We start from the raw sequence: 26,338 nt of genomic DNA, 5'->3' as shown, positions 1-26,338 counted from the left end.
GCAAAGTAGCTTAGATAGGAAGATTAAATGCCGAACAGTAGTACAAGTGTCCAAATGCGAAGACTGAAGACCGAGCTCCGCCTAGGGCTGATAGCTCGGAGCGTCCGACGACGGGTCGCGCTTCCTAATACAACTTCCGCAAGTGTTTTAAAAGCGAAGGCCGAAGAGAGATAATACCTACAGGGTGGCCAAAAAATAAGTGCATTCCCGTAGCCGGGGAGGTTTTCGGATTGTAATGAGCTCTACAATTTTTACTATGGGACCAACCCCGAAATCGCGAAAAAAATGTATCCTCCCATAGAAAACGGACCAGTCAAAATGTATGAAACAGGCAAATTTTTCCTTGCAATTTCGGGGTTGCACGTTGGCAACGGGAATACACTTAGTTAATTTTTTGGCCACCCTGTATAGTGCTTTTTAAAATACGTAACAATAGTAACCTAATCAATCAGTACTACACTTGTACCAATGCGGCTGCGTGCCAGATACAGCCTATAGTCACACCAATAAAAGTCTGCAGCGGATTTGATAACCCACGCAGTGTAAGTGTTATTAATACGTCATAATTTCATAGAAGTTTGACGTTTAATATGACACTTGCACTGCGTGGGCTATCAAAATCGCTGCAGACTTTTTACGGTCTAACTATAGTCGCATTTTTTGTCGTCATTCAGATTTACGCTTGAAGTTAGCTTCAAGCGTGAGTTGGAATGGCACGCCTCTTCGGGACGCTTCGGGCCTTCGGCCTTATGCGGATATCAGCCTAGGGCCTTCGCGATAGCTGTCTACATCACGTTTCACTTAAACCATTGCGGCTGTGTCCCTATACTTCGTTTTTTTTAGCATTAGAAATAAGGTAAACAATCTTGATGTGTCTTTTTATTGAAAAACACGTTTAAAAAATAAGTCACGGCAAATATGTAAAAATTATGAATCTAATACTATCATTTATATTCTTCTGCTTTCATAAGTAATAGTTACTGATTTTTAAAAAGCGTATTTCAATTAAAAGACATGTCAAGATCGCTTACCTTCTTGCAAGTTCTTTCTAATGCTAAAAAAAACGAACTATAAAAAACCTAAACCGCATTTTTGTTCTTAAATCCGACTCACGCTTGACTGTAGATTTCTAATAGGTTTTCCTGTCATTTTTAGGTAAAGGACTATTTTGTGTATTTTTTTCAGAATTTTAGACCCTGTAGTTTCGGAGATAGAGGGGGGGGGGAATGGTAATTTTTTGTCTAATTTCTTGAATAACTTCTAAACTTTTTATCATAAATTTATAAAAAATATATATTTGCGATTCTTACAATGAGCTCTTTCGTTTGATATATAACACGATATAGTTTGCAGAACTTTGTTTTTAAATTTTATCATTTTCACGTTACATATTCGTCTTTGGGTCAGAGACTTACATATGTGTGCCAAATTTCAACTTAATTGGTCCAGTAGTTTCGGAGCAAATTGGCTGTGACAGACGGACGGACAGACAGACGCACGAGTGATCCTATAAGGGTTCCGTTTTTTCCTTTTGAGGTACGGAACCCTAAAAATATAAGTTTGGAATCTATTTTATACTTTTCACTTATCTTTTAAATTATTGCCAAAATTTTCCACATTTTGCAAATATTCGTTTTAAATATTTGTCCATCATTGTTGCAAAACTTTCCGATCGCTGGTTACATCTTTTTTTAAAAGATAAGGGATTTATTGTTCATATTTGTCATAATCAAATTAAGCAAAAAGATAACAAAGCTCTCATATTATTAACTGTGGGTATACTTTACTGCATAAATTGTCTTTCCCTTATTGATGAAGCCCTGAAATCCCTGAATTATTGAAGTCGCATGCACATATTAGTTTTCCAAACATTGGAATAATTAATGAATGGTGCTAAAATTAGTGCTGCTTGCATGCCGCTAGTTTTAATTAGGAAAGTTTCTTGAAGCGCCATGTCAAACTTGCAGAGCTGCAAGTTTATCCCTTTATTCTACTTTAATGGTGTTTTTTCGTATAATTACTGCGTTATGTTATATGACATTATTTTAGACTAGTAATATATCTGATGTACAGTAAGTTGCAGAGATAATTGGCACCCCTCTGTAACCCAAAACGTGTGGCGATAAATTAAAAAACGACCGAAGGGAGTGTTTTAAATCGACACGACTTGCGAATTACCTATTTGCACATGTATTGTATAATGTTTTACATATGGCCTTTTAAATTTTCGACAGAGGTAGGTACTTATGTAGCACTAACTATAAATAATTAGCACATTTTATTGAGAAACTTACTTAGGCGATTATAATTAGCACATAAGTATAGTTACGTAATATGCTAATTAGCGCACTAGTGCGGTAATGTAGCACCATAAGTACCTACTGTAAATAAGTTTATATGCAGAGGAGTCAGGCCGCGTAGCCAAGATGCCAATCGCTTACGCTTCGTAGCGATCGAAACGCAACTGTCACTGTCGCGCTAATACGGAAGAGTGATAGAGAGACATAATACTTTTCGTTGTCGAAGCGATAGCGATTGTACCCTTGGCTAGGCCGGCTGTTGTCTCTGCATTTTACCTACTGTACGTTTAGTTGCCTTAAAAGGTAACTACATAAAGATACTGTTTACTTCCATCTACACCTACTTTGTACTTTTTGTAAATTACTGAAAAATTATATTTGTAAAAGCCATGGAAAAAATAACTTAGTTCGGAAAATTAATTCCTGAAACCTTACCAATCTGCTTTTAATATTGTAATTAAACGAAAATACCTCGTTAATAACCTCTTAAATTTCTTTCTCGAACCTTTTTAGCTTTTCATTCGGTTTTTTGTAAAGGGTAAAATTTTTAGAGATTTTATGCTATTGAACGATTGTATATACATAGTACAATATGAACATCTAATTTTTAAAAGCATTGACTTACCTATACTTCATTTTTTTTAGCATTAGAAATTAGGTAAACAATTTAGATGTGTCTTTTAATTGAAAAACACATTTTAAAAATAAGTTACGGCAAATATGTAACAATTATGAATATAATACGATCATTTATAATCTTCTGCTTTCATAAGTAATAGTTTTTGATTTTTAAAAAGCGTTTTTCAATTAAAAGACATGTCAAGATCGCTTACCTTCTTGCAAGTTCTTTCTAATGCTAAAAAAACGAACTATAATAGATAAGGTTTAATAATTGAAAACTCAACAAATAGCCAAAAACGGTAACTAAACGGTATAAAAAGTCTTCACAATATCGATTTTGATGTTAAATATTAACGCAATAATAACACTATGACAGATAAGAAATTAATTAGTTCTAGCAAAACAGGTAATCTTTACGTTGGCCGTAATATACGGTTTTTGTACACATAAAGGCCTGTGCACACTGGCTGCGTGTGCGTGACGTGCACGTGCGCGTGCGGCGTTGTAGTATACAGATCCTTATGAGAGATGGCACACAGCTTGCGTGACGTGTGCGTGTGCGGCTTTAACATTTTAGCGCACGCACACGCGCACGTCACGCACACGCAAGCCGGTGTGGCTCGGTCTTAATAGATGTGCTTGCGTGTGCGTGGCGTGCGCGTGCGTTAAAATGTTGGAGCCGCACACGCACAGTCGCACACGTCACGCAAGCGATGTGCCGTCTCTCAAAAGGATCTGGCCGCGTAGCCAAGATGCCAATCGCTTACGCTCCGTAGCGATCGAAACGCAACTGTCACTTTCGCGCTAATATGGAAGAGTGATAGAGAGACATAATGCTTTTCGTTGTCGAAGCGTTAGCGATTGTAACCTTGGCTAGGCCGGCTGTATAGGTACTACAACGCCGCACGTGTACTACACGGCGTGTGCGTGTAGTACACGTGCGGTGTGCACAGGCCTTTATGATATATTATGTGTGTTGTAGTATGCTGCACCTGTAGGTAGAGTTGCACATTGTTACAAAGCATGCACAATGTTACAAAGGTACTAGTTCGGTATTTTAGTACATTTAGTACTTACACCGAGAGAAACTGACCATAATAACAGAATGGTTTGTGCGGACGTTTTGTAAAGTAGTACAATTCAAAATTTGTTATCTCTCGCTTACTCCCGTGCAGTTGCAACGGAGTGATGGCTATGTGCTGTCTCGCTCATAATAGCCAAAAGCCGTTCGGTCGTCTTCGCAGGCGCTCGGCGTCAGTTCGTTCGGATCACTCGGATCGCTTTGCTCTCAGTGTCACTTCTCGCTCCCGTTCCGTTTCGCATGTAGTGTACTAAAATGTATTAAAATGTACTAATTGTAAGAGCAGAATCATTAGGGAATAGTTCGGTCTAGTACAGTGGAAGGAATTGCGTCTTGTTTATTTTAGTACATGTACAGTCGCCATCAGATATATCGGAGCGGCCGAGGTGTTCAAAAATATCTGAACACGCACTCTAACGCCTTGACAATAGAGGCGTGTTCAGATATTTGTGAGCACCTTGGCTGCTGGGATATATCTGATGGCGACTATACTACACAAGCCTACCTGCAAGAGTGGGGGTAGTTAGCTGTTAAACGTGGCGCCAAGCAGTCGTGTCGATAGTGGCTCTGTGGTGTTATTGTGTATTTTACATGTGTAGGTAGATAAAATGTATGTGTTCAGCGGTTACTTTACATTGCCACACAAGATGAGATAATTATTGAAGGTTGCATATGTGAATGCTCGCACTTTAATCCAATTACGACACATACGTATGTGTATGACACCTATTTAAATTTGTACAGCTTGCATTAATTTATCATGTACCTAAAGTAGAGTTTTAACTATCAGACTCCAATAACTCTGCTAAATATCCAAGTTCTTATAATAGGTAATCATTTTGTGTTAAAATATGACAAGTAAACTGTAGGTAGGTACGCAATTACTATAATTTGTTGTCTTATTTGCAAGAATATCTTTGCCTTTTTTAGAGGACCGATTTTATTCAGAGAAGTCAGATTTGGACATTATGTTACCCCATAATTTCAAGATTTGAACAGCGCTTCCTTCTTACGCTACTTTATACAACCAAATTGCGAAAATAGCATTTTCTGTGACTGTCGTCTGTGTGTCCTGTCGTCCCATTCTGGCTCCAAATGTGTACAAACTATACAATGTGTATGTCGGCGGCCGATCGTAAGATCAGACAGGCAGATCGTAATGTTCCTGTGTATTGTTTTGAGGATAGTCACATTAAACCAATATATAGGTAAGATAGGTTCGTTAGGTTGCTTCAGATGCCCGAAGGGCAAACTGCCCAGAAGTAGGAGCCCCGCGTAGCGGGGCTCCGTCGGCTCAGGGAACGAGTCAAGGATTTTCACGTTTCGATATGCCTAGGAATTTCACGACATGTACATGCTCACATGGCACGCGTAGTTTCTCCCGATGTTCAGCCTGCACCACTAATTTTCTATTTCCATTTTGAAAGCAACCTGTAGTTTGTTTACTTTATACGCCTGTTATCTGTGTAATCTGATCAAAAAACCGGACAAGTGCGAGTCGGACTCGCCCACCGAGGGTTCCGTACTTTTTAGTATTTGTTGTTTTAGCGGCAACATAAATACATCATCTGTGAAAATTTCTACTGTCTAGCTAACACGGTTCATGAGATACAGCCTGGTGACAGACAGACGGATAGACGAACAGACGGACAGTGGAGTCTTAGTAATAGGATCCCGCTTTTACCCTACGGTACGGAACCCTAAAAATGATAGTCAAATAAGACAGATAAGAGTGTAAAAATACTATCCACATAGCAATATTGCATCTGTACGGGTTTAAAAGGTTGTCCTATATAATCTACTGATTACCAAATTCTTCAAGTTAACCTAAATCAAAAATGTCGTGTCGAGTGTGGTCTAGATTCCAAGCAACAAGAAGTGACGGTACATCAGTGAAGTTGCGTATTCAAGATTTACCCGAAGCCCGGTTCGAGGATGCTGTAGAGTTGTTTATACAATACTTTATCTTGGAAGAAACGTTTCATAAGGCTGTAGGTAGGTAGCTCATGATTATTTCTGTCCAGGGTGCTTTGACAAGATGCCAATCGTTCGCTTTCTCTAAAACTCTTCCATATTAGTGCGACAGACAGTTGCGTTTCGTTCGCTACGGAGCGTAAACGATTGGCTGTTGGCTACGCACCCTGTTCATCTTACCGCTTCTCGATTAGATCCTAGAAGAGTCGGAGATCTGTGAAAGATCTGTGATCCCAAAAGGGGAAACTAGGCCTTAATTAATACATTTAAATTATTAAATCTTATTAATTTGGCTTTTATTAAGAGTGACATTTCATTTCCAACTGCAGCTGCAATACTGTTCATGTTACTATGGAAACGCGTCGCTGTCATTGTCAATTGCCATAGAAAATGAACAGTATTGCAGCTGCAGTTGGAAATGGAATGTCACTTTAATTGTAATCTATACATCATTTTAGTAAACCGATTGTTTAAAGTACTTAATTTCTTTTTTAGGTGTCGCTGGAAATCCGCAAGCGGTAGCAGAATCTCGAGTGATAGTGACTAAATCGATGCAGGATCCTGCTTTCCATCATGTAATATGTTGTGAAGATAGAGATGACGATGAAGTTGGCCAAATAGTCGGTGCCTCCTCAATAGAGTTGTCTACAATAGGTCCAGAACCATTTGAAGGGATAGAGGTAATCTATGCATTTCTCAACAATCACCAGCACGTTAATATCCATCTGCTCGATCGATACAGAAGTTCAGAACTACCTATGTATATTTATCCCCGCCCTAACACATTTTCTAATAGTCGGTAGCTGGGAACTTCACAGACACCTTTGAATTTCTCGCATATTCAGGTTCTCTTGCGATGTTTTCCTTCACAAAAATTCATTTTATTGGGTAGGGCTGGGATTCGAACTCACAACCTCCAGTTTGGTAGGCGCATGTTTTACCGGTATAGTCTGTATCTTTAGGTATTTAAATAAAAGTAAACAAAATCTACCTTCAAATAGCTCATTATCCCAGTTGAGGGTAGATGAAAATATTGCAAGATCAAATAATGTAGGTCAAAGTCAGGTCGTTCGGTGACAGATCCAGGTGGTTTTGTATTCGGTTGCTTAACCAATAAATGTTATAACAACCTGAAAATGTACAAATCATTTGTTTACTTTTATTTAAATACCTAAAGATACAGAGTATAGGTTACCAGCTAAGTATATTATAAATTATAATATTATACTTTTTATTTCAGTTGGAATCAAATGAGATGCAGAACATTTTTATGTTGCTGGGGGCGGTAATGTCAGATACGCATAATATAATGGGGGAGCTACAAATCTCCAATTTTTATGATGACAGGGGCATAGTTGTCCACCCCAAATTCAGACAGTTAGGAATCGCGAGAGAATTTCTAAAGACTAGGTAAGTTTCAAAACCCATTCCACTTTTTTGTGGTTTGTAATACTTACTTAAGGTACTGCCAAGTGCCATCTAACTTTCCAACCTAGACATTCATGGAATGGAAAGAATCCGGAACCAGATTCTTCACGATGTTTACCTGTGCCCTGTACCTAGCAATGTACAAATTGCAGAACATTCCCAAAAAGCGGAAATGTTCTCGAGAATGTTCTCAGAACATTCCTGCAACATGGAAATTATTGTTTAAACAAGAGAATATACATGAAATAAAGTTTAAATAGGCATAACTTAAAACTAAATGTTATTATGCATATATTATTGTCTAATAGAGTTAGCTATTTTGTTGATGTGATAAGTTCACCAATAAATTGCTTAAATTCTCACTGTATTTCAGAGAACATTTCGACTTTCGACAATTATTTCCAAAAAAATATTTTTATATCATTAGAATCTAGAGGCCTCTATCTCCCGCCATGCCAAATCTCAGCGCGCTCGGACCAACTTGAAAAAATAAAATAAAAAAGTCGGCCATTTTGATTTTTTTTAATGCAGTTTGTTTTGTCTCGGGGCCCTGTATGACATTTGGTCGAGCACCCCCCACCTATCACGCACCGTTTAAAAGTTGCCATACAAAGTAATAGTGGCCAGTTTTCCCGCAATTGTAGCATTTTTCCAAAAAAAAATGTTTCATAGGTATCTAGGGGACCCCGAGATTCCGTGACCAAAATTTCAGCGCGCTAGGACAAAATTAAAAAAGTTAAAAAAAAAGTCGGCCATATTGAAAAAAAATGGCGGCGTCAAAAACTGCCAGGGTCCCTCTATGACATTTGGTCGAGCACCCCCCACCTAAGTCTGACCGTTTGGCCGGGCCGTCATACATTTTTCTGACCGGAAGCGGACGACCAAAAGTCGAAATTTTCTGGGGGAAAAGGACTACACCTAAACTATCGTGAATATTCATGGTATAAACTGCGATAAATAAATAAATTCTCGTTCTCGAGAACATTCTCAGAAGTTACCGAGAAATTCTCATGTGGAAAGTTTCGCAACTTTGGAAAGTTCTCGTGCGTGCATTGCTACCTGTACCTGTATGCTGTGACCTGTGTTAATAATATCAAATAATGTTTAATAAAGAAACTTATTATTCGTATGCACAAGCCTAGTTTGGAACCCTACCGCAGGAAATATTTTACTATGATTGTATTCCGTGTCCACGACATACTATGTATTTGAAAGACGCACTTCTTACAGCTAGACTACCAGCGGTATAACCTATGCTGATATTAAGATATTGTTAACCAGTGTTTGACAATTTAATGAGTTAATGACAGTGACAGTTACATTTATGTAGTACATCATCACACCAAACGTTCGTTTTCTAGTTTAAATTAATTTTCCCTTCACTATTGATCATCACCATCATCATCTCAGCCATACGTCCACTGCTGAACATAGTCCTCCCCCTTGCTATTGATCAGGTTTTAGAAAATATATAGTTATTTTTATTGATAAACAGACCTCGAAGTCGCCGTGGCACGAATACAATTTTGCTAGGGAGAGACACACGATATTATTTTATCGATAAGTTGTACTTTCTTATGACAGTACTTATGTTATGATTATGAGATACTTAATGATAACTTGCAATATCTATTAAACTGTATTATTTATACAGTATGAAGATTGAAGTCCGTAAAGGTCGATTAACGAAGATAACGGTTTTCATACTTTATGGATGTAGGTATAAAACATGACGTTGACATAATATGACAATCTTGTCCGCTCAGAGAATCGATGGAATTAATATTACGCGTAAAATGCCACCTAGAAAACAGTGTCGTGAAAATTTATTACGTTCTTGGCTAAAAAGCTCTTCGGATTTATGCATACGTGGATCTAAGATATTTTGTACTAAATGTGAGATAAGCCTCGTAGCTAAGAAATATAATGTCAAGAACCACTTGAATAGTGAAACACACATTAAAGGCACCCGCGTGAAAAATCGTTCGTTTTATATGGACTTAACAAAATTCTTGGTAACATGTAACATTGCCTGGCATCAATTAGATAATCCAAATTTTTGTTTATTTATACAGAGCTGTATCAACGGAAAATACAAGAATTCGTCCATACCTTCGGAATCATATATAAGACAGCATTATCTTCCGAAAGTGTATAACGAATCCATGCAAAATATACGCTCTGAAATTAAAAACAAATATATATATGTGACCGTTGACGAAACGACTAATGCGAAAGGAGAACAAATTGCAAATGTTTTAGTTGGTAAACTTGAAGGCGAACCGAGCAAGCCACATTTAATTGCAAGTAAGGCGTTGCATTGGACAAACAGTGATACAATAACGCAATTAGTTACAGAGTCTCTCCAAAATGTATTGGGTGCAAACCATTCTCAAAAAGTTTTACTGTTGTTAACTGATGGCGTGCCTTATATGGTTAAAGCTGGGAAAAATTTAAGCCGTGTTTTCTGTAACATGACCCACGTGACATGTCTAGCACACGGTATTAACAGGGTTGCAGAACAAGTGCGACATTTATTTCCTCGCGTCAATGATTTGATATCTAGTGTGAAAAAGGTGTTCCTCAAGTCACCAAAAAGGATTAACACGTTTAAAAGGTTGTTACCTAATATCCCACTACCACCAAAACCAACAATCATCAGATGGGGCACATGGTTGGAAGCTGCACATTATTATTTTAAACACCATAATGAAATTAAAGAAGTAATTGATACATTCAATGAACCTGGTTGTTCATCAATTCGTAAAGCCAAAATTTCGTTAAATGCACCTGATATACACGAGGATCTAAAATTCATTGCTGAACGTTTATGTATGCTTCAAACATCTATTACAGCACTGCAATCCCCAATTTTGACACTAGATACAAGTATTAACATAGTGAATAATTTAAAAAGGAAGCTGTCGACAGTATTTTTACATAATAAAGGTAGAATCGTTTATAATAAATTTAATCAAATTATTAAGAAGAACATTGGATTTAACACTATAGTTAAAATAAATAATCTAAATAAAGGCGAAAGTGTTGAAATATCCCCCGGAAACAGATTAGCAACAATGAAGCATTTTAAAAAATTTAATTTTGCACCCATTACATCGGTCGAGGTTGAAAAATCATTCAGCTATTTAAAATGGATATTTTCTCCAAGACGTAGATGTCTTACACCAAAAAATGCTGAACAGATATTAATTTGTTATTATGAAAATAGAATGAAATGAAATAATTCAACCTTTTTATACAAGACCAAATCATATAAAAAAAAATGTCGAGTGTAAGATTTTGGTTAAACATTATGGTGCATGTCAATTTATTGTTTAAAAATATTCATGTGTCCTCTAAATTTTAAAAATGTTTAATATTACGTTATATGAATTGTCTCAAAAAGTGATTGTCTCTACATTAATCAAGAAGTTCATTGATTACGTGAATGACAACCATATTCACGAAGACGATGACATTCAAGAAACATTAGAACCATTAAGATTATTAGGCCTAGTAAGTATCCTGCCATTAAAATTACGTAAAGTTTATTGTTTCAATGTTTTAGTTATTTAATAAGGAGATTTAAAAGTATTTTAAATTGATTTCCTATTTTTAGATGGTCGTTTTGAAGGAAAATATATCCGGTTTGAACCTGCCACTTCAACTAAAAAGAAATATCTTTTATAATGCGATTGATATTATGGAAGAACATTTGATCAACAATTACGTCCGTGTACGAGACCGGTGCCACGGTTGTGACGCTACGCACTATTATTTTTTTGGTTTGCAAACATATAAAAACGAACTAAAGTGCTCTGTTTGCGAGGTAGTGTTGTTTAAATCCCTATAAAAAGGGTTTCTTATTATATGTAAACTGTGGTCTCTAACAGTTTCTTTTGACACAAGTCATTTGGCTTTAAAGGGACTATGGTATTACAGCCACTGATTACTGATACGACATCGGCTGAAAGTTACTCACGATTTCAAGGTACAAGGTAATCAGCTTGTGTATTCATTTGTCGTATATCATGTCATGTGTCCAAAGGAAACTCACTGACTATAAATATACTTATGTTTAAAATATGACGGAGAAAGCCAATTTTTCGTTTCCAATTTTGACTTTATTGTAGTCTTATAAAATGTTGATACGGTCATAATATGTTATGTGATAAGGCCGAATTTCCATACACCGTTAGACCGTAACTTATAAACAAGGATCGGAAAAACGCACGTCATTTTAGATTACACTTATATTTTTTTTATTAACATAATGAAGTCTCTGCTGTACGGGACAGGGTTACATTTTCGAAATGACGGCCGTTTTTCCGATCCTTGCTTATAAATTATAAATAATAGATCTCGTTCTCCCATCTATTTGGAAACAATGCGTAACAATTTGTATGCTATTTGAAGTACTAAACACAAGATTAAAATACTTTGTTACTTGTTACTAATATAAAGTTCATCATTGATTAAATGAAAATAATGAAATGCATTTCTAGGTTTCAGTTTACTTTGCATTAAAATTGATGAAAAAAATATTTAGTAGTAAAGGTTGATTTTTATTTGAATTTTAAAATTCCTAAGAAGTATCCTAAAAACTCCTATATAGGTAACATTGACGGGAAGTAATCATCACAGTTTAGTTAATTTTCAATTATTCTGTAAATTTTACAGCTAATAATTAGGGATGTACCGACTAGTCGCCGACTAGTCGGGAAAGCCGACTATCCGGCCACATTTGTAGTCGGCGATTAGTCGGCGACTAGTCGGCAAAAATGGCCGATTAGTCGGCACTTAATTAGTGAAAGAATAACAGAAGACAAATAAATCAACAGTCAATATTTACCATATGTTTTATGTCTATTTTACTAAAATACGTATTTAGGGTGCATACGAAAACTTTTTTTCATATAATTGACCGTTTGATCGTTATCGTATGTTGGTGGGCTGGTGTTTTCCTCTACAGGTCGATCTCAACTGATTCTCGTGTCATTTCATGGGCAAGTTTGATAGTTAAATAGTTTTTTCTACTCCCGTACTTTTATTTGTCATTTAAAGGGTTGTGCACATACCTTTAAACCCCTATCATATAGTTGTCAAGACAAGTCTTTAGTCTATTCCCAAAAAAAGTATTTGTGCATAATACACGCAGTATCTTTTTGGCACTTTTACAATACTTCGTGTAATCACCACTTAAAAAATATTGTATGAAATACATTGTTGCCAACCTAATTTTAATTGTCATCTTTGCTTTGACAGATGAGTGAACCATAGACATGTTTTTTTTTATTTCATTCATTCTTTTCCCGCCCGTGCCCTTCATTCTTTGCTATTTCTTGAATGAAAAATATTCGTTAAATTTATAATTTTATTTCAAAGTAAGTGATTTGTCGTAGAAAAAGTACCTATTGTATGCAACGTTGTTTAACTGAGTCAAAAAGTACTTGTGGCGTCTTCATTAACAATTTTCGGCTTCGCCTCAAATTGTTACTCACGCCACTCGCCTTTTTTGACCTCTCTTAAACAACGGTTGCATAAAATACTATTATTACTATTCAGTTTTTTATGGGGAACTATTTATATTATTGCAAAATTTAGAGACAGACAGGGCACGTTGCTCGTAAAGACGCTGACCACAGGGGATAGGTTCTTAACTGGCGACTACGTACGGGAAATAGAGCCTTAGAAATACCTCCTACAAACTGTACCTACTGACGGTCTGCTCAGTATCGCAAAATAAAAGACAGAAATTGAACGAGGATTCTTGTGATAAGTCTTTGAACCTGTAAAGAACACCTTTTAGCTAAGCGACGAGTAACATGATGAATACCGTAACCAAAGGAGCAAAACTATTGTTTTTCACCTGAACTTATACGAAACTAATGATCTGGCCGACTAGCCGACTAGTCGGCCGACTAATCGGCCATTCGAGCGCCGATTAGTCGGCTAGTCGGCTAGTCGGCCAAATCAATAGTCGGTACATCACTACTAATAATATATGAAATGTCAATTCCGAATAAGCATTCAGTTATCGATAAATTTTATATCGGAAGGAAATCCCTAGTTAATTGATGTTATTGCCACCGCGACTTCGAGGTCTGTTGATAAATGATTGTAAGATCATATATTTATCCCTCATAGATGTCTGGCTTGCGTGATAAACAATGTTCCGGCCACCGGTGCTCTCATGACCTGCATCGCTACTCAGAAGGCTGCTGAGAAAGACAAATGGGAGACAGTCCTGAAGGTGGACCTACAGGAACTTGGCCGTAACCACGGCGTGACCTTCGAAGATGGCGGCGTCAGCAAACTTATGATCTGGAAAAACCCGCAATATAAACCCCTACAAACTTTGTAATCTTAGTCAGTACTCAATGTCAGGTAAAATTTTAAGATTTTCATTCATTTTTTTTCATTCATTCTTTGCTGCCTACTAAAAAACAAGAAGTGCAATTTAGACTAACTAAAATTTCTATTCAGCGAAATGGAAGGTATCTTAATAGACCTCTATGTATACATATATGTAATATATCACTTTTCCCTAAAAATTTTCACCTTTAATCAGACACAGTTAGTATTAGCCATTTTGGTAGATTAAGTATATCTTTTTTTCTGCAATTCTGTATCTTGTAACATATAAACATGAGTTATCTAATTGCTTAACAAACTGTTGTTTCCAAATTTAGCTTTAATTAATCTTACTTATTAACGGACTTAAGGAGGAGGTACTTAATTTGTCGGTACTCCGATAACTCGAAGACGTGTGAACCGAGACCGGACGTGTGAACTTTCCAGAAGGAAAGTTCTTTTTCAATTGAAATGGTAGGTACCATTTTCTGATGATACCTTCTGACAACAACTGACGATGGGATCTCGGAGACATCGAAGGAGCCAAATAGGCATTTGGGTTTATTAAGTGACCTTCTGCAATTTCTCTTCAAAAGCACCGTATCGTGAATTGAAACAGATAATAAACAATAAAATTTGAACTGAATTCATAAAATCGTTTAACTTGGTCAAAATTAAATATTTCATAAATTTAGATACAAATAAATTCTAACTTCTTTCAACGTTGCGGACAAAAATCAACCAGTACGTTAGCCGTAAATATTTTTTTTTTCTCAAAAAATCTACATTAAATAAACTCAACTCACGAATCCAATCACAAAAGGCACTACACCAGTCAAATTTGTGAGAAATGGTGCCAATACCTTTCCGAATCAATCAGTAGGAACAATTTACAGTATTTCCCTTGAGTGTGGACTGTGATTTACACACTTAACTTGCATCCTTTACAGTCCGTTCACGTAGTGGAAGGTATGGGAACTGGGCAGAATAAAGTGATTTATGTACCCGTCACAGGCGGGTCGAGGGCATTATTTTTTTGCATTACCCGGGCAACCTTTGGTCCGGGGCGGTTTGTCTTGCCATGACAGAATTGACGTCAATTTGCAGTAATACGTTTGCAGGGCCGGGAAAATCTTTCAGCAAACAATAGCGTTGAGCTGAATTTAACCTTGAGCGCTTTCGAAGCGTTATTAGAGCGTGGCATTTGTTTTATGTTGAGTTGAGGTTTCAACCAACATGATTTTTTCAGATGTTATGTATGTATCTAAGTACGTTTATTGTCTAGTACTAATAATACAAGCTTTACTTCGTTTGGAACTAGAACGAACTGTGTAAGAATGTCCCCAAATGGAGCATTCCACGGGCTGTCCCGTACAAACGCATTTTATTTCCTGTGTTACGACTTTTTTTTGGGCATTTTTCTGTGCATATTTTTGACCATATGTAATAGAAAAGGAAACTCTTATACCTGCAAATCATCAGAAAATTCGCGTTTGTACGGGACAAACGGTAGACAATTTCAAGGAATGTCCCCAAATATGTATGTAGGTCATTAACTGGCAACTTAGAAGAAATACTATAAATAATGGTAAAAACAAACAGTCTTATCGGTAACGAACGAGGTCTTAAATTGTACTTTTAGGGCTATCTTGAAATCTTTATTTACGCCGACATCTCAGCAATTAACTCGGCTATCTTAATGATAGCGCCATTGGCGATTATAATGTCTTGACATATTTAAGGTTGCCAGGTCTGTAGGTAAATATAATTCAGGATGAGATACCTAGGCTAGGCATCTAAAATCAATCAAGGTACTAGCCAAACAAGGTAGGTATAGCCAAATTTAATTTTTATTGTTAGGTTTGAGCTGTACTTATAGGGTATTTGAGTCACGCGTTCATTTAGCACATTTGTATATTCTGCACCCAAAAGTTGAAAATATTGGCGATGAAAATACCCACAAATTAGGGACCGGCGGGCGTGTTTTGGGTATCGTAAATCACTATGCAGAGTCCAGAAATTGGGCTTTGGTATCCTTAGCTTACCTATGAGGAAAATCGTCTTTGTCGAAAATCTTAGTAATGAAAATCATATATTCATGATTATACCTGTAGGAAAAACCAGAACAAATATTATTCGTGCATTTTAATAAGATATTATATCATATTTTATCTCAATTGCGAATTGATCATTAGTATAATTTGTAGAGACACGAAACCTTTAACAATAACACGCAATAATTTTAGAAACAAGCCCAAACGGTAATTTCGTAGTGCTTAGTGATCCACTCATTAGAAAGTTTTTGGTCACAATACTTTTTTTTTCCTTTTAATGTTTGTTGTGAAACAGAGACGCAATTACCGACTGAAACTGAAATAACATTAATGAGTTAATGACATCAACAAAATCAAGTGAAAAGATACTTAATTTAAGTAAAATAAAAATATTATTTATGTATATGGCACTAACCTATCTACCGATTATTTATTTCAAAATGTTCGAGTTCAGACGTGTGAAAAGATAACTGCTTTCCCGCAGTATTTCTGTACATAAATAGACCGAGCACTTCTGAAATATGATGAGTACCTAGTTCATTTGTTTAATCTCTAGGTACTACCTATATAAATTTTAAAGAAACTGCCTTTTCTCATTTTCATTTTATTCGAGACATAAAAGGCGTCTATTTTTATCCAAATTGCAGGTTTAATCTATGTAAATGGTAATTCAAGAGCAAAAATGCAAAGCTCCTTCAGCAGTGACGCGAGCAAAGTGTCGCGACTCACTTTGATGAGGCATAATCCAGGCGTCACAACGCCGTGCTTGGAAACTTACCGACCTATTCTAATTTCTAGATAGTATTCCCCATGAATATCATGAATACTAAAACTATTTAAATGAATTACAGTTTAATACTAACCTAGAGATTTTAGAATTTACTATTTTTGTTTTATTTCAGCCTATTGCAAGATTTGCGAGGACACGTTTTAGGTAAAGTGTCATTCTACGGAACTTGCTAACTATGTAAACAAAAGTTCCTAGTTATATTTTTGAAATATCAGAAATGCATATCAGAAATGAATTCGGCACCCCCGATTTATACGGAAACGATACCAAACTTGACCTAGTAGCTTAAATGATACAGATATCAAGATCAAGTTGAGAGGCCCCCCCCCCCCTAAAAATTTACATCAAAAATCTCGGTGGCTCCACTTCTTGAATCCATCCCTGGGTCCTAAGGACCAATTCTGCCAAAGGAAATCTCTTGTTCATGCAACGCCGTATATTAGCTCCAGCGCCATCCGCTATAGTAGTAGGTAGTAATCTTTGTGCGAGCGATGAGGTACCGAAATATTAGGAACTCATAAAAACAACGTGGTTAAAAGATAGGTACCACGATTTTAATACTAGTAGTTACAACACATATATTGGACCGAAAACCCCGCTATAGATTATTTTAATCAAAGTTGGGCAATATCGTTCAAGTTTTATCGCCGCATAGCAACCCTCAGCGACATATCCATACAAATTGCTGGCCGCGCGCCAACTGGTGGCCAACAATTGCCTTCAGGAATGCTGGCTGGAGGGGATTACATTTCCAGTCCCGGTGGCTAAGTAATCGGTTTCCATATCCAGTATATTGGTGAGTAAACCATTGAAATTAAATTACTTAAAAGTGATTTACAATCCCGATTTTTAATAGGCACAATATTTATATTATATATACCATAGTCGACATAGTTACGAGACCATTCGTATATGTAAACAAGATAAGTATACCAGTGATCGGTTAAGCGCCACTTGCGAGTTCCAGTTAAACTGTCGTGATTGAAAAAGGAAACCTAATGCGGAGAGCATGTCGCGCGAGTGACTAAATAAAAATACGTGAGTGAAATCGTAAAATTAACTTACAACCATTTATTTACATACAAAATATATACAGTGGCACTAAACGAAATTATTAACTAGCTTAAATTTAAAATAGGCCCTTAATATTAGGATTTCACTGTACTCTATAAACGGTAAACTCATGTCTGTGAAGTTGGCATATCAAAGTCTAGCAGATCACGTTTTTATTGGAGTTCTATTAGCATGCACCATAGTTGGACGTAGTTACGCGAAAACGTTCCAACCCACAGCGACCCCATTTTGAGATAAACGCAATTTTGTGTTTTAGCGGTACACTTTTTCCCTGTAATTATTTCAGGCAAATACTATTGGTTTTACTGTGGAATGCCAAACTGGTTATTGAATGATATGCATATTTTTTGAAAATACATAATACAAGGGGCATATAAATAGGTAAAACGAGTTTGAAACGTTTTCGCTAAATTTAATTTTGTATGAAACTTGTTAAATAGCAATTATGCATAAACGTTCCAAAACGAATTTAAGTGTATGTAATGAATTTAAATTGACCTAAAGCATATAACATTGTTTTCTTCTTTTTGGTTATTTAAGTTTGATTGGTTAAGTTTTGGAGGAGGAAACAATCGAGTAAGAAACCTCGATTTTAGAGATTTTTACGCAGGATGTTTCGCCTGTCCTCTAGGCTCTGAGCAGCCCTACGGACATCCGCCTCGTTTTCCCCCAGGAGGGCTAGGTCGTCTGCATACCCAATAATTCGGTGGCTACCGTTCAACTCTACTCCGCCACCAGAGGCTATAACTTTCTTGGTGACATATTCGAGCACCAAGTTGAAAAGTATGGGAGAGAGAGCATCCCCTTGCTTGAGACCCGTACCGACATCAAACTGGTCTGTTAGGCCGACTCCCGTTTTCACCGTCATTTTGCTCGTTGAGGAAGAGGCAGTGAAGGTTGACCTACGAATTAGTCGGGAGAAAACTGAGTACCTTCATATGAAGCGATACAGAAATAACTATTCGTAGGAAAGATCTCACTATAGGATAAACCTCTTACAAAGGTGTAGAGAAATTTAAATATCTTGGGTGTATCGTCACAGACAGCAATCGGAGGGAAGAGGAGATCCAAACCCGAATTCAGAACGCGCTCCGGTGCACAGCTGCTCTTCTTAAAGTGTTGGTGTCCAGGCTAATGACCAGAAAGACGAAACTCCGTATATACAAGACTATAATCAGACCGATCTTGATGTACGGATGCGAAGCCTGGACCCTAACACAAAGAGAGGAATACGCACTGCTGGTGGCTGAACGGAGGATCTAGCAGAAGATACTTGGACCCACTCGCGGAGAAGATGGCTCATGGAGGATACCTACGCAGGAACCAGGAAATCGAAGATCTAGTGGCCGAGCCCAATATAGTCGGAGAAACGAAAGCCTCAAGACTCCGATGGCTCGGGCACGTGGTCCGTATGGGTGAAGATCGAGCGGTTTGGAGAGCGTACTCGGGCCGTCCGGAGGGTCGACGACCGGTTGGGCGTCCTAGGTATCGCTGGAGCGATGAGGTCGTGAAAGATCTGAACGAGCTCGGTGCCGTCGATTGGACAGAAACGGCGCATGACAGAGAAGCATGGCGTTCCTTAGTGTCAGAGGCCAAGATCCACTTCGGGTCACTGCGCCACGGCAGTAAGTAAGTAAGTAAGTATGTTTCGCCTGTGCTGCAGTTGTACTTATCGCACTAATTTTAAGGGCGGAGTCAAGTTTCTAAATAAGTACACAGACAGAAAAGTGATGGGCAATCGTCGACATTTAATGTCGATAATCTAGTGATGTAAGAAGCGCTGGTGGCCTAGCGGTGAGAGCGTGCGACTTGCAATCTGGAGGTCGCGGGTTCAAACCCCGGCTCGTACCAATGAGTTTATCGGAACTTATGTACGAAATATAATTTGATATTTACCAGTCTCTTTTCGGTGAAGGAAAACATCGTGAGGAAACCGGACTAATCCCAATAAAGCCTAGTTTATCCTCTGGGTTAGAAGGTCAGATGGCAGTCGCTTACTTAAAAACTAGTTCCTACGTCAAATCATGGGATTAATTGTCAAGTGGACCCCAGGTTCTCATGAGCCGTGGCGAAATGCCGGGATAACGCGAGGAAGAAGAATCTAGTGATGTAAGAAGTTATCGATAAACCGTCTTGTGTGAAAATATCTAGATCATCCTGAGAGACAAGGGGTTTCGGGTTGAGAGGGAACACATTTTTGAAGTTATGTACCTATAAAATCTATTTTGAACTTTTTGATTCTAATATTTCAAAATTGAAATTGATATGAAATTTATTTTATTGCATGGTCATGGGTTTACAAAATTCTTTAGGTACAAGATTGGCGATTCGAAATCTCGCACGAAATATCCGAATAGAGATTGGGTATAATATTTTAATTTTTTGTTTTTTTTTGAGGTTGGGTGTTTCGAGATCTCGAGAGTCACACTTTCGAGATCGAGATTAATATCTCGACGAGATCGAATTTGACAAAGTAACTAAAAATGAGTTATTTTAATCAAAAATCTCTAAGAATTCCATATTCATAAATATGTCGGCGGCACATCGGCATATTTTTTTTTCAGATTCCTTCTACTCTTTTAAAAAAAAAAATTTAATTATAAAAAAATGTAAAATACGTTATTTAGTCTTTTCTACTTTACTAACTTTTTTGTTCGAAAGGGCATTTTTTGTTCTAAAAATAGATTCCTTGTCCTTAATTTATCCGAAAATAATATATTACATGCCCTAATAGGTATAGTTTTAGAGAAATGCAGCTCCAAGTGAAGCGCGGCAGTGTTGAACTTCCCCCCCCCACTAATTGAGAGGTGGCTCTCGATGTCTCCCCGGTCTGTATCTGCTCAAGACCAGCTAAGAATCAACTGTGCCAAGTTTCAGCGCATAGTCACAAAGTGCAAGGTCCCCATACAACGGTGTGCGCTAACAAACCAGCTACATGACATTTAATGACAGGTAGGTCCGCGGCGGCGTTTCGTTTCACATGTGCGTTTCGTTGGTGCTGTCATTTTACGGGAGCAAAGGGTAATGTTGCCACCTTTATTGTAAATAGTCCATTGATTGTTTTGACTAAATACATAAACTTAAATATACCATAGTTATTTATTTTGGTAAAAAAAATTTTTTTCTCTCGAACATATTTAATAGCAAAAATGGATCAAGTATATGTGGATCGTTTATAGCAAAAAATTAGAAAATAATATATTATAATAAAATGTTCCAATTTATTTAGAACACTCTTCGCAGCTTAAAAAAACAGTATGGATTAATCTAAAAGGTTTCAAATTACATGGAACATTTTTGCAGAAATAAAAAATGTATAAAGATTTTGCAAAAACGTTCCAACATACATGGATCATTTAAGAAAAAATTAAATGTGCGTTTTATGAATTTAGTATAATGTTTCAAGACAAGTGGAACATTATAACGATATGTTATTCTATAAGGAGTTTTTAACAATATGTTTCAGTATGCATGTAATGTTTTTACTTTATTTTGAGTACACGTCCTTGGTATAATGGTGGGTTGGAACATTTGGGTCAAACTTTATTGATGAAACTAACCTAAAAATACTAGCATCTTTGTGTGCACATGATGTAATATGTCAAAAATAGTACCCTGGTTATGGTAACTCATTTTCGAGTGACTTGTGGGTTGGAACGTTTTCGCGTAACTACGTCCAGTTCTAGAGTTCACTGATACTTTTTAGCAATAGTTCTGGCGTTTTTACGTGAAAACCAATACTATGGAATTTCACAAAATGATATGCTAAGTTCACACACTACTCGAAGCATATAATTTTGTTACAAATGGGATCAAAAAATCTCCTAGTTAGATTTTGTGCACCAAGGCTCTCCATTCTGCACGATTTTTTGCCTTCCTGATAATAGGCGCCTGTGTAGAACCCTGGCAGGCCTTCTTTACAGAGTCCACCCAGCGGGTTGGTGGAGGTCCACTACCCCGTCCTCGTAGCCCTAAGTGTGTAAGGCCCACTTGCACCATTCCACTAACCCGAGGTAAACCTGGAGTTACCATGGTTACCAGTACAATTTGAAACTTAGTTAATGGCTTAACCGCTTAACCCCGGGTTAGTAGAGTGGTGCAAGTGGGCCTTAGTGTGTAAATATCATGCTTTGGTAGTTTTCTTCAGAAAACTGCGACAAATCGGCCGACAACTCGACAGCATGGCGGGGTTGAAAGTTAAAACCTTTATAATTGAAGTTACCACATGAAACGTGTCACGTGCCTTTATTTAATTACCTTTGAACATACGTGCTACAGGCCTTTGTGAATTGTCAACGATCCTTGTGCTCTATTAAGGTTATTTAATTAAAGGATTAACAGGTGGGTAAGCAACAACAGAATGCGGAGTTTTGTTAATGTAAATACGTCGTCAACAGTGTTATGTTGACTAGTTTTGCTAATCATTGACATTGCCATTATGACAGTAAAATAAAGGTGTAGGTAAACTATTCCAATATTCAAACCATTTTTTTTGTATGTACATATGCACATTCTATTTAAGTTTCGTGGTATCATCTAAATATTTGACCCGTTAAAAAATTTTGTTTCGTTACTTTTAATTTTATTCGGTAGGTACCTACGCGGGTCTACCTCACAATCCCTACTCAATACTCGTATGTTCGCATTTAATTAAAATGTTTTTCATAAATGAATCAAACCGTTAAAAAACCAACGCGGAAAATTTCAATCGCACAACCAATATATCGACATTATCGTATTACACGGCGTCCTAGAATGCTAAAAATATCGCTCATTTTTATACCCATTTACATTTGAAACCCGTACACGTACATAATATGTCCCAGAGGGCATAAACAAATTCTTTCTGCCGATATATGACTATTGTCGCGCGAATTCGACCTTTTGCCATCGATTTCATGGACATTTATCTTTTGTCTGCTATTTATTCTTTGATCACGCTATTGTGAGAATTTATAGGGATAGTCAACTGGAGTTTTAGGAAAAGAAGAGACTGACAGAGGCCCCTAATCATTTTTTTTGTTTTCTGCCACTATTGAATACTTTTTTTACGTTCCGGGAAATGAGGCATAATGTGTAGGTATCTGCCCATTCGTTTTTGGATCTACTTAAAATCTACTTAAAGTTCGAATCGGGCCAAATACCTACGTTAACGTTTCGGGTATCACGTTTTATCTTATTTGAATATCATGTACTGCAAAAGAGTATTCCGCGGCTGTAAAAAAATATTTTGATTCTGTTTAACTTTGCGATGTGTGCAGAAAAGACGCAAAAGAGTCAAGCACTCAATAAAATGTGTAGGTACAGTCAAGGAATTTAAATTCCGACCCATTTCGTACTTTGTCACAGTGACAATCAATATGAAAGCCGCTAGAGACCTCATACGGTTGTCACTGTGACAAAGTACGAAATGGGTCGGAATTTAAATTCCTTGACTGTACAATACAACCCATGAATAACAAGCTCACCTGTACGGTTACCATCAGTTTGTCACTGACATAAACGCCGTCGAGAACGTAATTTACTTTCTATACATCTCGCTCGCACTCGCATATTAGTGCAAACGGGATGTATAGAAAGTAAATTACGTTCTCGACGGCGTTTATGTCAGTGACAAACTGATGGTAACCATACAGCACCCCAAAAGCAATCACGAGAACCCGCGACACCAGAAAACTGATAGCTAATAACATTTTTTCGTCCAAACTGAATCCGGACAATAACTCACGGCAGATTCAATTAGCGGCAGACATGAGCAGGTGCGATTTAATCCGGCGCTTCTAATCCAGATCCAATTAACGTTTTTAATAATTATTTACGGGGACCTAGGGCAAAAACTGTATGGACACGCAATTACGGCGTTATATTTCCCTTACCGTCCTTATAAATCCCTACTAAATGTTATAAATGCGAAAGTAACTCTGTATGTATGTCTGTCTGTTACCTCTTCACGGTTAACCGCTATGTATGATTAATGGTCATGACCGAATTATTAGCCATCTTTCTGTATTTTATACGAGAAAAATTTTGTTTGCTCTATACAAGTATACAGCACAATCGAGGCATGAACCAACGATTTTTGATTAATACACACGTAATGAAACGTTGAACTGCTGGTCCTATTTAGTTAGACTAAATTTTGTATGGAGATTAGTACCTAGCAATTTTTGAACAAACAAAAAGTAGAAGTGTTTTGCGATGGCATGCAGATTCTACGAAAAGTCATGTTGTGACTATTTCTATACAATGTATATTCTATATAATGTATAGTATTTATTTAAGTTTTGATTGGTGTATATTCACGACTGTCAAATGGAATTGGGCTTCGTAGCAAAGAATTTATTGCTTATCTAAAAGATGATTTACCTATTTATGTAAAGTCAGACCGTAAAAAGTCTGCAGCGATTTTGATAGCCCACGCAGTGCAAGTGTAATTTTAAACGTCAAACTTCTATGAAATTATGACGTATACATAACACTTACACTGCGTGGGCTGTCAAATCCGTTGCAGACTTTTATTGGTGCGACTATATACAGTTTACCTATCTCCCCAGTTGCAAGCAACAGCAAGGCAATGCAAGTGAGACCAGTCTCATCTGCATAAAGGAATTACGAGCCATGGAGCCAACCCCGTTTAGAAATACGCAATCCTCGTCGTGACAGAGGATTATGATAATAATCCGCAAATCCTTGTCTTCTTGAATAACGCAAATTGTGGAGAATTTTATGAGGCGAATATAGAGGTACCCTAAGATTTTCAGTGTTTTTTATTAAACAAGTCTAGACTAGTGTAAGAATGTAGAGTATTTTGCTGGAAGATGAGTAAATTATGTGGCAGCATTGTTATAAAATACACAATGTTCAGTGTACAGTCAGCATCAATAAAAGTGAGCAGCGCTAAAGAAAACAACGCTCTGATAGTTAAATTTTTTTTAATAATTATATATATTTTTAATTATACCTTGACACGTTTTGTAAAGAGTGGCGGGAGTATGCATCGGATAGGACCAAATGGCGGGAAAGAGGGGAGGCCTTTGCCCAGCAGTGGGACACTCCTACAGGCTAATAAAAAAAATATATATATATGTAACTAATGGGTCGCTGGTAGTGAATGTGTTAAGGTAGTGTCGTTATCTTAGATTTTGACAATACGTATAGTTTCGAAGAAATAAAATGACCTCGTCCTAATTTCACACGCAAAAATATGAAAACCTGCCATAATTTTCGATCCGAGGGCTCGACAAACAGCGGCGCACTTTTCTTTGAAGTTGCCATTCAGTGGAAATTCTTTCATCGAGTTTGAGCGGGAATTTCATCACTCGATGGGGGAAAAAGCCGCGAGCGGTTTTCCGAGTATTTTGAGTGGCGGTGATGATGTCTTCACTAAAAAAATTCGGAAAGAACTCACAACGCTCAAGAAGAGCTCACCACTAAACCATGAACTGGCTGGACCCTTCAGCATAGACGAAACCATCAATGCCATCAAGCAACTCAAGAACAATAAAGCTGCTGGCCCTGACAAGATGTTCAATGAGTTTTTAAAGCATATGGGACCTGTCGCAGTTAGCTGGCTTGCAGCTATGTTCTCAAACGTCCTGGAAAATAATATCCTGCCAAAGGAGTTTAAACTAGCAAAAGTGGTCGCGATGCTCAAACCAGGTAAACCTGATCACCTTACCGAAAGCTACCGACCTATTGCTCTTCTTAGCTGTACGTTCAAGCTGCTGGAACGCCTTATATTAACACGGATAGAACCTTTCGTGGAGCCTGTAATTCCACCTGACCAAGCTGGTTTTCGAAAAGGCAGAAGCTGCGTCGACCAGGTCTTGTCACTCACTAACCACATAGAAGCCGGTTTCCAAAAACGCCTAAAGTGTAGTGCAGTCTTTATCGACCTCACAGCTGCCTACGACACCGTGTGGAGGCAGGGTCTAATCTACAAGATGCTAACAGTAATTCCTAGCAGACAAGTGGTCAACCTAATTTCCAATATGCTGTCTGAAAGAGTTTTCGAGGTTTTCCTGGGTAGCAAAAAGAGCCGAAAACGCAAGCTTAACAACGGCCTCCCACAAGGCTCAGTCTTGGCACCAATACTCTTCAATCTGTATATCTCTGACCTTCCACGTACAGACTCTGCCAGGTTTATATATGCCGACGACATCGCACTCGTTACCCAGAGCAAAGACTTCGAGTCGGGAGCCCAAACATTGACATCGGACTTAAGAGCCCTGGCCGCATATTTTAGCGCATGGAGACTCATGCCAAGCACGTCTAAGACCGAGGTGTCCTGTTTCCATCTCAGTAACCAGCTGGCCGGCTATCAGCCAACAGTTTATATGAATGGCAAAGCTCTTAAATACAACCCCTGCCCCAAGTACTTAGGCGTCACCTTGGATAGGTCATTGACATTTAAACACCACCTATCAAAAATCTCTCAGAAGGTCGCCACGAGGAACAATCTTCTCCACAAACTATGCGGCACGAGCTGGGGAGCTTCAGCTGATTGTCTACGCACCTCCGCAATCGCGCTTGTGTACTCGGCAGCAGAATACTGCGCACCAGTGTGGCTTGAAAGTGCACATACCCATACAGTGGATGTTAAGCTCAACGAGACCATGCGTTGCATCTCTGGCACTATCCGACCCACACCCGTCCACTGGCT

At 37.7% G+C, this 26,338-nt stretch overlaps 1 protein-coding gene across 1 annotated transcript; it reads left to right on the top strand.

Annotated features, from left to right (window-relative positions):
* The first annotated feature begins 7,247 nt into the window (after positions 1 to 7,247).
* Positions 7,248 to 13,773, top strand: LOC134667709 (uncharacterized). Its single transcript, XM_063525132.1, has 2 exons — positions 7,248 to 7,386; positions 13,552 to 13,773. Exons 1-2 carry the CDS (start codon positions 7,265 to 7,267, stop codon positions 13,766 to 13,768), a joined length of 339 nt encoding a protein of 112 aa, XP_063381202.1. The 5' UTR covers positions 7,248 to 7,264; the 3' UTR covers positions 13,769 to 13,773.
* Positions 13,774 to 26,338: the final 12,565 nt, after the last annotated feature.

The sequence above is a fragment of the Cydia fagiglandana genome, chromosome 9 (assembly GCF_963556715.1).
Source record: "Cydia fagiglandana chromosome 9, ilCydFagi1.1, whole genome shotgun sequence".
Taxonomy (NCBI): domain Eukaryota; kingdom Metazoa; phylum Arthropoda; class Insecta; order Lepidoptera; family Tortricidae; genus Cydia; species Cydia fagiglandana.
Note: the sequence above shows the minus strand (reverse complement) of the source record. Positions and strands in the feature narration are given on the sequence as shown.